Source organism: Myodes glareolus, chromosome 3 (assembly GCF_982192425.1).
Source record: "Myodes glareolus chromosome 3, mMyoGla1.1, whole genome shotgun sequence".
In the NCBI taxonomy this organism is placed as follows: domain Eukaryota; kingdom Metazoa; phylum Chordata; class Mammalia; order Rodentia; family Cricetidae; genus Myodes; species Myodes glareolus.
In genome coordinates, this window is record NC_142028.1 from 12,025,982 (window position 1) to 12,038,713 (window position 12,732).

The window sequence follows — 12,732 nt, forward strand, 5'->3', positions numbered from 1 at the left end:
GTTTCTCTGTAGCTTTAGAGCCTGTTCTAGAACTAGCTCTGGTAGACTAGGCTGGTCTCGAACTCACAGAGATCCACCTGCCTCTGCCTCCCGAGTGTTGGGATTAAAGGCGTGCCCTACCACCTCCCAGCTGCTATTTTCTTTCTTATAAAATACAAAGAAAGACCAGAGCAAAGCATCTATGAAAGCTGCCTATTCAGAACCAGCAGTTCTCCCCTTTACCACTTGTGTTTCAGCTGAAGTTCACACGAATTCCTGACTCCCTTAAACCAGTATTTTTAATTTTCATTTTATGTATGTGGGTGTTTTATCTACGTGCATGTCTGTACACCATATGCATGCACAGTACCCTCAGAGGCCAGAAGGCATCAGATTCTCTGGAAGTGGAGTTACAAACAGCTGTGAGCCACCATGTACAGTCTGGGAATCCTACCTAAGTTCTCCATAAGAGCCGCCTGTGCTCTTAACTGCCGAGCCATTTCTCCAGCCCCTAGCATCTGTTTTTAATACGTTAACACCATTATATACTGAGTCGGTACTCCAAAACTTTCCTGATGCTCTTACAATGTCATGTTAGGATTATCTGATTGGGATTCCAAAAGGTCTACTCGCTGCACTGCCAGACAGCATTTTAATGTATGTGTGTGTGCATGAATGTGCACACACTTGTGGACGTATGAAGATATGTGGAGGTCAGAGTTATTGGGTCTCTTCCTCTACTACTCCTCCCCTTATATTATCTGAGTCAGAGTCTCTTCATTGTACCTGGGGCTCTTTGAATGGTTAGATGGTTAGATTGGCTGGAGCCAAGGCTGCTGGGATCCACTCTCTCTGCACAGCCTCCCATAGCATACAGCTGTACACTGCTGTACTAGCTGTTGTGTGTGTACCAGGGACCTGAACTCATGTCTTCACATTTGTACGGCAAACAATTAACTCATTTTTCTGGACCCATAAATTCCACTTCTAATCCAGCAACTAGCCTTGGTTTGTTTTTGTTTTGTAGTTATGGTTTCTTTGAAACAGGGTTTCTCTGTGTAGCTCTGGCTGTCCTAGAACTTGCTTTTAAGACCAGGCTGGCCTCGAACTCAGAGATCCACCTGCCTCTGCCTGAGTGCTGGGATTGAAGGCGTGCACCACCACCGCCAGGCACTCTTTTTTTTGTTGTTGTTGTTGAGAAAAGGTTTTTCTATGCATCCTTGGCTGTCCTGGAACTCATTCTGTGACCAGTCTGGGTTCAAACTCGGAGATCCACCTGCTTCTTCTGCCTCTGGAGCATTGCCACACCTAGCTTAGTTCCCTATTTCTAAAGAATCTCACAGCTGAGCTGGACAGATAGATGGCTTAGCAGTTTAGAGCATTAGCTGCTCTTGCAGAGCGCATGAGTTCTGTCCATACGGTGGCTCATCATCTGTTAAATCCAGTGCTGACCCTGGTGGGCACCACACACATGGTGTACATATATACATGCAGGCAGAAGACTCATACACATGAAAATAAATAAATACATCATAGAAAAGAGCCTCCCAGCTTCCTGAACAGCCAGTTCCTGTCTTCTTGAGCTCTTACCTGCAGGGAACATCTTCCCGTGCCTGACCTTCATGCCGTTCTTTATCCATCACCCCCTCAGAATTCATTCCATTCGACTCAGGCGTGTAAAGCATTTCATAGAAAATACTTTCAGTCCTTTGAAGCTACAAAGGAAGAAACAGCACTTTTCAGAGCATTTCTGCCACATTTAATGTTAGTAAAGCTGAAATGATCACACTGATTAAAAATTATGCCCAAAATTATACGCTGTCATAAATGTTTGTGAATAAGCCTAGATTAAAGAATATGAACAACAGTCACAGTATTTGCTACCGAAATGCATGAAGTCGTTTATACAAAGAGATGGCACACACTGCTGATGCAGCTATTGGGGGATATTTCTATGATGAATATACCCACCAAATTAAGAGAGTTATCATTTCATTTAGATTTAGAGCTTTCTGACTGAAAAGCACACCTTAGTTCCCCTGATCTAGTCTTCCAAGTACCCCACCACCCTGCCATATCTGCCACTTCTACCTTTCTGCCGAGTTTCGCGTTTCGGGGATCAGTTTCTTCTAGTAGAACAGTTTCTGCGGCCGGAGTTTTGTGGTCTGGCTTTCCGTCATTTTCTCTGTCGATGGTGTCTAGCTCCTGAACAGTGTCCTCCCTCCTTAGAGTCTGCTCAAAAGACAGACAGCAATTCTATTCATGTGCTTACACTTTATTTTACTGTTTGGAACCAGGGCCTCATTCCAGGCTGGGCCATAGCTCCCTGTGTAACTCAGGTCGGCCATGAATCTGTAGTGAGTCTTTTGCCTTGGCTGACTTTATGAGTTGGTAGGATTATAGATTGGTCTTGCTATGTAGCCCAGCCTAGTGGGGAAAGTATAATCCTCCGCCTACACCTCCTGGATGCTGCAATTAGAGGTTTTGCTACTACTGCTTAGCCTTAAAGCATTTTGTAGTTAGACTTATTCTATTTTTATTTATTTATGTGTATGTGGTACTTGTGGAACCAGAAGAGTGTGTCAGATCCCTTGGAGCTGGGGTTACGGGTGCTTGTGAACTCTTTGATGTGAGTACTGGGTACTAAACCTAGCAAGTACTCTTTTACCTCTCTACTGTACGCCTATTTTTTTGTTTTTAAGATTTATTTATTTATATTCTATGTATTAGTAATCTGCAAGCCAGAAGAGGGTCTCTGGTTCTATTACAAATGGCTGTCAGCTACCACGTGGGTGCCAGGAACCGAACTCAGGACCTGGAAGAGCAATCAGTTAGTCAGTGCTCTTAACAGCTAAGCCACCTCTGCTTTGTTTTCTTTTAGAGACAGGGTTTCTCTGCGTAGTCCTTGCTGTCCTCGAACCCAGGGACCCACCTGCCTGTGCCTCCCGAGTGCTGGGATTAAAGCATGTTTTACCAGCACCCAGCTCGGTACTCCTCTTTTTTGTTTTGTTTGAGATGGGGTCTCACTAGGCAGCCCAGGCTGTTCTTGAACCCACCTCAACCCAAGGCATTCCTCCCGAGTCAGTCTCCTAAATGCTGGGGCTACAGGCTTGAACCACCACACCCGGCTTTCCTTCCTTTGCTTCCTAGAGCATCTTTAGACTGGTACTGTGCACCTGAGCATGTTTTACCAGGAAAATTTCTTTAAAAAAGAAAAACGAAGGGAATATATACTTTTCTCCTTTCCTCTGTTTTAAAGTCTCCCATTTTACAATTTTTAAAATGTGCCATGTTCAACTTTCTGGGTCTACTGGCCATGAGCAAAGTCTGCTCTTGTTAGCGGGAAGAAGAGCTGGGCTAGGGCAAGGAAGCCCTTCCCGCTGACGCAGCACGCACGGCACCCTTCCCGCTGACGCAGCACGCACGGCATGCTGGGTAGACTTCAGCTAGAGGGGGACATGGGCAGTCAACAACCGAGACAAACGGACGGCGACTCCACTGCTGAGGGCGACAAGTGCAAGCTGGGAAACTAAGAACAATCTTTCTTGCTACAAAACAGCTCTTATTAAGTTGTGATGCAGACAGACAGTTTGGGGGTGCTGGGAAACAGATGCAGGGCCGTGCACATGCTAGCTAAGCATCCCACAGCAGAGTACTTCCAAGTTCACGTCCTTGGGAGGTACCTGCAGGAGTCTCCAGAGACTGCCTCCATCAGACTGGCCCGAGGACCATGTTCTGTGGGCAGTACCATCCCAAGCAATAGGGGTCCTGAGTGCATTCTATTTTTATTTATCATATATATAGTATACTGTCTGCATGTTTGCCTGCAGGCCAGAAGATGGCATCAGATTGAAGATGGTTTTGAGCCACCACACGTGGTTGGTGGGAACTGAACTCAGAACCTCTGGAAAAGCAGTTAATGCTCTTAACCTCTGAGCCATCTCTCCAGCCCCCTTCCCATGGTTTCTACTTAAAGCTCCTGCCCTCAGTTCCTACCTTGGCTCCCATCAATGATGGATTGCAAGCCAAGCAAATCCTTTCCTCCCTAAGTTGCTTTTGGTCCTGGTGTTTATCACACTACCAGGTAAACTAGGGCCTGTCCTGCAGGGCATTTCACATTTGCTGAGAATTTTTAAAGCTTTCTGAGGCAAACAGCCATGTTGTATCATTAGCTTACAGCTGGGAAAATGAAGCCACAGGGGGCACAAGAGCACCCATTAACTATGTTGGCTCTCTCCCCATGCTCCCCTCTCCTGTCTTTTTTGGAGACAGGGTTTCACTGTGGAACCTTAACTGTCCTGGAACTCGCTCTGTAGACCAGATCCGCCTGTCTCTGCCTCCTGAGTGCTGGGATTAAGGTGTGAGCCACCACTGGCAGCAGCTATCCTCTCTTGAGCTCAGGGCTATTTTCACTTTAATAAGCTACCGTAGCTTACTATTATAATAATCAAATCATAGAAAATAGCTATCTCTATGGCAGAACTATTAAAACCCATCAAACACGGAAGTCTATCTTTGTAAAACTCAGCTGAAGCAGCCTGGATGGTGCCTGCTTGTAACCCAGCCCCCTTTCAGGCTAATACAGGACCCTTGACTGCAAAGTCAGCTCAAGGACAATTAGTGAGACTCTGTCCGAAAATAAACTTTTTTTTTATTTTAAAGAGTGCACGCTGGCACAGTTTGGGACGCAAGAGATCAGGGGCCGAAGGTCATTTTCAGGGAGAGGCCTGTGTTATCCCTCCCACCCCTGACTAAAACAAGGCAAACCTGGGTGTGGTGCCTTATGCCTGCGACCCTCATACTTGGGAGCAGAGGGAGGAGGCCTGACAAACTGAGTCCAGCCCATGCGGTAAGGTTCCAAGACGTCACAGTCACACACCTCAGTCTTGCTGCTATGCCTGACAACCTGAGTTCAATCCCTGGAGCCTAGCTGGAGGGAAAGAACCAATTTCTACAGGTGGTCCTGTCCAGATGTGTGTTGTGGCATGCACAGCCACACAAATACACACACACACACACACACACAAAACAGATAAAGGTCAGTGTTATGGAATAACCTTTTCGTATACTATGAGGATGTGTCTTTGCCAAGGTGCCATCTTACTGGTTTAATAAAGAGCTTATGGCCGATAGCTAAGGCAGAAAGAGGTTAGGTGGGACTTCTGGGCAGAGAGAGAGGGAGGGAAGGGGGGGAGAGGGAGAGAGAGAGACAGACAGACAGACAGACAGACAGAAGGAGAGATGAATCTAGACACAGGAGAGATGCTAAAGGACTTGGAAAACAAACAGGAGATTTAAGATGGAAGAGAGGTAAAAAGACACAAGGCAAAATGTAGCTTAATATGAATGGGCTAATTTCAGCTATAAGAGCTAGTGGGACAGGCCTAAGCCAAGCTTTTATAATTAATAATAAATCTCCGTGTGGTTTTTTGTGAGCTGGCCGCTCAAAGAAAAATCTGTCTGCAGATCAGTTCTACCTATGACCTTAGCCTGGTCTTGTGATACCAATTTGTCATATTGGCTACATGGGAGACAAGGCAAGAGAACTGTAGGTTCAAGGCCTGCTTGGGCTACAGAATGAGTTCAAGGACATTCTAAACAATTTATGAGGTTCTTGTCTCAAAATAAAAACTTTTACTGAGGGCTGGGGATGTAGTTTCGTGGTGATTGCTTAATTAGCCCAGAAACATGGGAAAATGGTGACTGTGCTTCTGATACTGCCAGGCTGGCTGCTTTCTTTGTAGCCAGCTAAATAAGCCAGCTTTCTTAACAAACGAACAGAAAGGATTGATACATAATAACCAAAAGCAATTCCTTCCGAAGTCTTACCTGAGTGGGCCTGAAAGGACTGTCCTGCACGGCGGAAGGGCTCTGTAAGGGCGACTGGTCGGAAGCACTGATGACACTCAGTCCCTTCTTCCTCTCCCGCAGGCAGGCCTGCTGGTGTCTCCTGATCCTCTCCATTTGCTCTTCCACCGTCATCCTAGGCCGAGCGCTCTCAGCCAGACAGAGCTGTTCCACTGCGCTTCTCGGTCTTTCCTTAAGATCAAAACACAAGCCCGTGAATACAAACGCACACACATGCACGCATGCGCGCACGCACGCACTGCCCCCGCCCCCCACGCTGGAGATGTTCAGTTGGTAGAGCGCTTGCATAGCATGTATCAGGCCCTGAACTGTATTCCCTGCTCCAATTAAGCCAGGCGCTTGTTTATCAGTCCAGCACTCTGAAGCAGGAGGACCATCCTCACCCACACAGAGTTGAAGCAAGACTGGATTACATGAGATGTTGTGTCAAGAACAGATACTTCTGAAAAATATCATGAATAAAAGATTTTATAAGGTACAGTTACTTATTTTTGCCTTCAAACATCAAAAGTGCAGATTTGAATGCTAGTGAGGGGCCATCAGACGGCAGCGAAAGTGACCCCATCCTCAACTGGTCCTGATGTGTGGTCAGTGATGGAGGGAACCAGCAAGGGGGCTACCAATGCAGAGGCATAGAGAAGAAGGGCACAGAGAGGGTACTGCTTTCTTGGTTTTAAAAAAAGGATTTGGGGAGGACTGGTGAGATGGTTCAGCAGTTGGGAGCACTGACTGCTCTTCTAGAGGACCCGGGTTCAAGTCCCAGCACCCACATGGTAGCTCACAACTGTCTGTGGCTCCAGTTCCAGAGATTCTGACACTGTTATACCAATGCACATAAAATAAAATATACAAATTAAAAAAAAAGTTCAGGCATATAATCCAGCACTCAGGAGTCTGAGGCAGGAGGCTCACAAGTTTGAGGCCAGGCTCACTCAGCCACATGAGACATAGGGGGCCACAAAGAAAAACAGCAGCAGCAGAAAGCAGGATTAGGAACACAGCCTGTGGCCGAGTGCTAACCTAGCCGCACAGGCCCTGGGCTCTAGCCTCAGCGCCATGGAAATCAACTCATCCCACTGTGAGGTATGGAGACTGAGAGCTGGAACAGCCAAACGGCAACTGTCTCAGAGAGCCTACGCTCATGACATTGCTGGCGTTCTTTCTGAGTGCTCCTCTTTCTCTTAATCCACAGGCTCCAAATCTGTATTAAATCGTTTTTATTAAACCCTATTGAAGCTGGGTGGCGGCGGCGACACATGTCGTAAGTCCCAGCACTCGGGAGACTGAGGCAGGTGGATCTCTGTGAATTCAAGACCAGACTGGTCTACAGAGTGAGTTCCAGGTCAGCCAGGGCTATACAAAGAGACCCTGTCTCGAAACAAAACAAAACAAAACAAAATTATCTTATTAAACGCCAATGCTACTTTAAAAGATGGAGCTGGGGCTGGGGAGCTGGTGCCTGCTGTACATGAGACCTGAGCCTGCATTCCCAGCACCAAGAGAAAGCCAGATACAGTTGTTCCTGTTGAAACCTCCAGGGCTTGGGTGAGGGAAGGCAGAGGGAGACAGGCATATTTCTGGAGCTCACACCCTGTGGGGTATGATCAAGGAAGACAGCCAGTGTGGACCCTTGCCTTCATATACGCACACATGCACGTACAGTGGCCTAGGGCAGTGATGCCTTAAGAGGCAGGGGCAGGAGTGCTCTACATTTGAGGCTAGCTAGGGTTACATATTGAGTCCTGCCTCACTAAACATAAATGTATAAATAAATAGATGATGTGGCCTGGTAGTGATGGTGCACTCGGGAGGCAGAGGAATGGGGATCTCTGTGAGTCTGAGGCCAGCTTTGTCTATAGGATGAGTTCCAGGACAGCCAGAAGAAACCTTGTCCTTAAAAACAAACACACTCCAAATAAATGGTGTGGCTTCCCTGAATAAAGTTACTCCATGTCTTGGAAACAGAAAATGGCATGAAACTCAGATTAGGGGAAATGGGGGTGGGGAGAGCTAGGGCAGAACGCTTAAATGACAGGAATTTCTTTCATTTTAAGAGAATGTTTTTAGTCATACGTTAAATGACTAGTCAAGAAAACACCCTAAAATATTTTTTGGTTAGCAATAAAACTATAGGACATTATTCTCTACTAACAGCTGCACTTCAGCATCGTGGCCACCACATTAATACTGATATATGGCTGTTAGCTTCATCTCACAATTATTTCTATTTTGGAGGTGGGGAATTTTGACACAGGGTCTAATGCAGTCCAGGTTGGCCTCAAACTCAAGGGTACATTGCAGCCTCCTGAGTAGTTAGGATTACAAGCATATGCCACCATGTCCTGTATTATGTTTTTTTTTCTTTCTTGCTTTTTTTTTTTTTAAAGGACATGGTTTCACTGTGTAGCCAAACTGTGGTCTAAGCCTTATGTTGGAGCTGACCAAAAGATACTGTAATCGGCTGTCCTCTGAGGTTCTGATTTCCTCACTGTGATAAAACGTAAGGAAGGCGATGTTTCTAATCAGACTCTACAAAGGGCAAGCTCTCAGCAGCAGTGCAGAGGCCTGGCGCTCGCTGCTCTCTCTGGTCTGTACCGTTCTTAGCTCCACCTTCTTCGTCTTCCTCAAGGTCACATAGGAAGCTATTGTCGAGGATTCCGGTGTGGGTGACATCGTTCTCAGAGGAACTCCAACTGGAAAGTGGGAACCTGAAAGTTAAGGCAGTGTAAGTTCCACAGAAGGTTTGTGACACAGTATGGTGTACTGGTGACGCCTGCAGTGGAGGCTTTGCTGTTTAGGGATTTCTTGTCAGTTGGGACTCAGTCTCAGTCATGGCCAGTGCTCTGCCTGCCACTAGACCACACCAGCTCTGGCGTCCACTTGCAAAGTGCTGGGGCTGGAGAGACGGCTCAGCGTTTCCTGTTGTTATAGAGGACTGGAGTTCAGCTCTCAGCACCGACGTCAGGCAGATCATAACCACCTGCAACTCCAGCTCCAAAGGCTCTCCATTACCTATTCTCATCTCCGAGGGTACCCACACGAGGCATACATTTATAAAACAGATAAATAAAAATAAACCTTAAAAATATTAATTCATTATATTTTTAACTCTCTCTGTGTGTGTATGTATAGGCGCAGGTGAGTTTCACGGAGGCCAGAGGCATCAGATCCCTTGCCGCTGGAGTTATTAGTGATTGTGAGATGCTTGGCACGGGTGCTGGGAACCAAACTCAGGTCTTTTGCCAGGGCAGTAACCTGAAGGTGTGTTCCCAGGTCATGGACACACACATGTAGTCTGGAATAAACTACTCTCTCTCTCTCATTTTAATTTCAATTTTTAAAAAAGATTTATTTATTATGTATACAGTATTCTGTCTGCATGCATGCCTGAAGGCCAGAAGAGGGCACCAGATCTCATTACAGATGGTTGTAAGCCACCATGTGGTTGTGGATTGATTGAACACAGGACCTCTGGATGAGCAGCCAGTGCCACTGAGACATCTCTCCAGCCCCATAACCTACTCTTAATGTGGGAAAGAGAGCTGTGTTTTCTGCCAACAGCTCTGTAATTGGGGTTTATTCTAGGAATGTAAGTGGAATGATTTAGTGTCAATAGAGATCAGTTGTTAAGAGCTCATACTGTTCTCCTAGAGGACCTGAGTTCCGTTCCCTGCACCCACACCAGGCGGCTCACAACCATCCAGAACTCCAGCTCCAGAGGAGCCTGACTCCTTTGGGCTCCGTGGGCGCCTCGATCACACACAGGCATAAGCTCAGTCAAGTGCCTGCCTAGCACATGTGAGGCCCGATATCCAGTACTGCCAGATCCAAAGAAAAGCAACAGAAAATGAACTGTAATCTTAACATTTTAACATCTGAAAAGCAACATGAAGACCAGCTTGGCATGAACTCCGGTGCACAGTGAATCCGAGCCCATTCCAGAAAGGTGAGACAGTCCCAAGGAACAGGAACCCAGAGCAAGAGAAGCTGAGGACAGGAAGGCAGCAGGACAGGAGGGTGTTCAAGACCAAAACGAAGCACCTTAGTGACAAACTCTAGCCTCTCTGTCGCTGCAATTGTGAAAACTGTCTGAGGGAGAAACACATGCAGAACATGCATAGGCTGCCCACAGGCGCTGCCCGTGCAGAGAGCATCAGCCATGCCTCCTAACCTCTGGCCCCTCCCCTGGGCTGTGACTCCCAGCCTGGAGTGGCCGGGAGGCAGGGCCTCCCTTCCTGCATCAGTGAACAGATCTCCATCCAGCACTTCACTAACTGGCACACTCTGTAGTCTACAGCTGGAAGGGACGTCCTGTGCTGTGGGTGGCTGCTCTTGCTGCTTCCACCACTGCAGACTGGCAGATGCCGGAAGCATCTCCCCAGCGCCTGTCTGTAGTGAACTTCTCAAGAACTCCATCCAGCTTACTGTTTCTGTATCCAACAGTCATTTCACAGCGGTAACATTGCAAAGGTTTGGGGATGTGCAGAAGAAAGCATGAGTCTCCCTGCTGCGAAACAGAGGCCTGCAGTAGAAAAGAGGAGCCCCTCCCCCATCCATCTGGGCTACACTGAAATGCTATCTGAAAAAATAAGGAAGGGTATGAGGGCGGATAATTCAGTGGATAAAAGTGCTTGCCATGTAAGCCTGAAGATGCGAGTTCAACTCCTGGAACCCACATAAAACTTGGAAGAATGAACTGATTCTATGCAACTGTCCTCTGACCTCCACGAGAATGACAGGGCATGCACACACTGGACGCACAGAGTACTGCTGTCACCTCAGCACCTCTGTGGGGAAAGGAGGGGCTGAGGCAGCAGCATGCCCAGAAGGTCATGGACCAACTGCCTAGCACACACAGCAGGAAAAACAAAACACCAGAAATTTTGTCTCTAAAGTGAGGACCGACATCCAAGGTTGTCCTCTGACCTCCGCATATGTGCCCTGGCATGCGTGAACACATATAGACACACAGGAAAACATTAAGACAAATGAAATAAAAAATGATTTGTTATAATGCAATTTGATATGATGGATCTTCTTCATGCAAAAGCCCATCAGCCTTCTTCAGATGAGACCCGAGGTTGGTGACGAAGCAGAGTGAACAGGCTCGCATAGTATGCTCGCTGTCCTGGATTCCACCCTAGCACTAGGGTGGAGACGGATGCTTGCGAGACGTTTCTAGATGCAGATGAGCCTCCCTCCCAACAGTAGCAAGGAAAAGCAAAAACTGCAACTGCAGGGCCATGATTACTGGACCAAGAATGGGGTTCCAGGCAGAGATATGACATCCCACCTAGAAAGTCTCCAAACAGAACTGTCTGAATCCTGTCAGATTACTGTGTAGTGGGAGGCTCTCCGATTAGGAACCACAGCACACCACTGAGCTTCCTATAAGAAACAATCCTAAGGGCCTGTCAGTCAGCTGGGCAGGACAAAATTCTCCAGGAAAGTTGCTAGCTGTGGCTTGATGCACGTACACACGCACACATTCACATGCATACGCACACATTCACATGCATACACACACATTCACGTGCACTTGCCAGTGCTCTTGGAGGCCAGAAGTGGATGTTGCAATCTCCTGGAGCTGGAATTACAGGTGGTTGTGAGTTGCTTGATGTGGGTGCTGGGAACCGAACCTGGGTCCTCTGGAAGACAGCAAGCACTCCTCATCACCAAGCCCGTAGAGCACCCCTAATGGGGGCTCTTCTGCCTAAACATTTCTGATTCTTTTTTACTTTAATTTCTTTAAAAAACACATTTTTTAGATTTATTTATTTGCTGTGTATGTTTATATGTGTACCATGTGTGTGCCTGGTGCCCTTAGAGGTCAGAGAGTGGATCCTGTGTAACTGGAATTACAGATGGTGTGAGCTGCCATGCAGGTATTGAGAGTGGAACCCAGGTCCTCAGTAGACGCTCGTAATCGCTGAGCCAACTCTGGCCCATTTATGTATGTTCTTGGAGGCAGAGTCATGCTAAGTAGTCCTAGCTGGACCCAAACTCAGCAATCCTCCTGCATGTTGTGTCACTATGTCTGGTCAAAGCATCCTTTCTTTTCCCCAGGACAAGGTCTCACTATGTAGCCCTGGCAGTCCTCAAGTTCACTACACAGACCAGACTAACCTTGAACTCTCAGAGATTCAGCACTATGCCCAGATTAAGACATTTTTTAATGTCTTGGGAAATTCAAAGAGATTCCCAAAGATTTTAGATATGAGATTATGGACTTACGTTCATGCTGGGTAAGGGTGCACACCAAAATATCTGAAAACAACATGAAACATGAAAGGAGAAGATAAAATACTGTGAACGCTGACCTTTAACAACTGGAGCTTCCGTCTCAGAAACTGGTTCTGACTTTTCTTCGCCATTAGACTCATCAACTTCAGCTACTGTGGTCAACTCTGGCTCACTCTTGTAGAGTCTATAATCTGGACCCTTGAATGGAAGACATGTGATTACAACAACAACAACAAAAACGACAGCCATTGTATACTGTGCACCTCATCTAGGCAGGAGGCTCGGCGCTCCAGCCTTGTCTGGTGTGTAAGGTCCTGCGCTCAACCGAAAAATAAGTGTGCCTTCAAAGATGCCAACCGAAAGTGCCAACTCTGACAGGGCATGACACATGTCACACACCAACTGAGCAGAAAGAATAATTAAAAGTTTTCCCCCCTTTCTTAGGAAAAAAAAACTAATTTAAATTTTCATTAGTAAAACTTACTATTTTAAAATTAAGAATATTCCTAGGGACAAAGCTTCTTTTTTTCTTTGTGTAAGGGTTAAACCAAGGGCCCTGGTTTAATCCTAAAGATTTATTTTATGTACGTTAGTGTTTTGGCTGCATGTTTCTAAGTGTACCACATAGGGTGTTGGGTCCCC

The 12,732-nt window shown here is 46.7% G+C and overlaps 1 protein-coding gene across 31 annotated transcripts in view; it reads right to left on the reverse strand.

The window, feature by feature from the left end:
• Plekha5 (pleckstrin homology domain containing A5) overlaps positions 1–12,732 on the reverse strand; it is a 164,253-nt gene that overhangs the window by 5,645 nt on the left and 145,876 nt on the right. For 16 of the 31 annotated variants that reach the window (XM_087904003.1, XM_087904008.1, XM_087904004.1 and 13 more), the window contains 5 exons: positions 12,168–12,288; positions 8,443–8,555; positions 5,809–6,018; positions 2,071–2,211; positions 1,570–1,694 (listed from right to left, as the gene is read on the reverse strand). In XM_087904003.1, the coding sequence (XP_087760129.1) occupies positions 1,570–1,694; positions 2,071–2,211; positions 5,809–6,018; positions 8,443–8,555; positions 12,168–12,288 (710 nt within the window). Of the gene's footprint in view, positions 1–1,569; positions 1,695–2,070; positions 2,212–5,808; positions 6,019–8,442; positions 8,556–11,390; positions 11,496–12,167; positions 12,289–12,732 lie in introns of all 31 variants that reach the window. The other 15 variants (XM_087904002.1, XM_087903998.1, XM_087904006.1 and 12 more) reach the window with 1 other exon arrangement.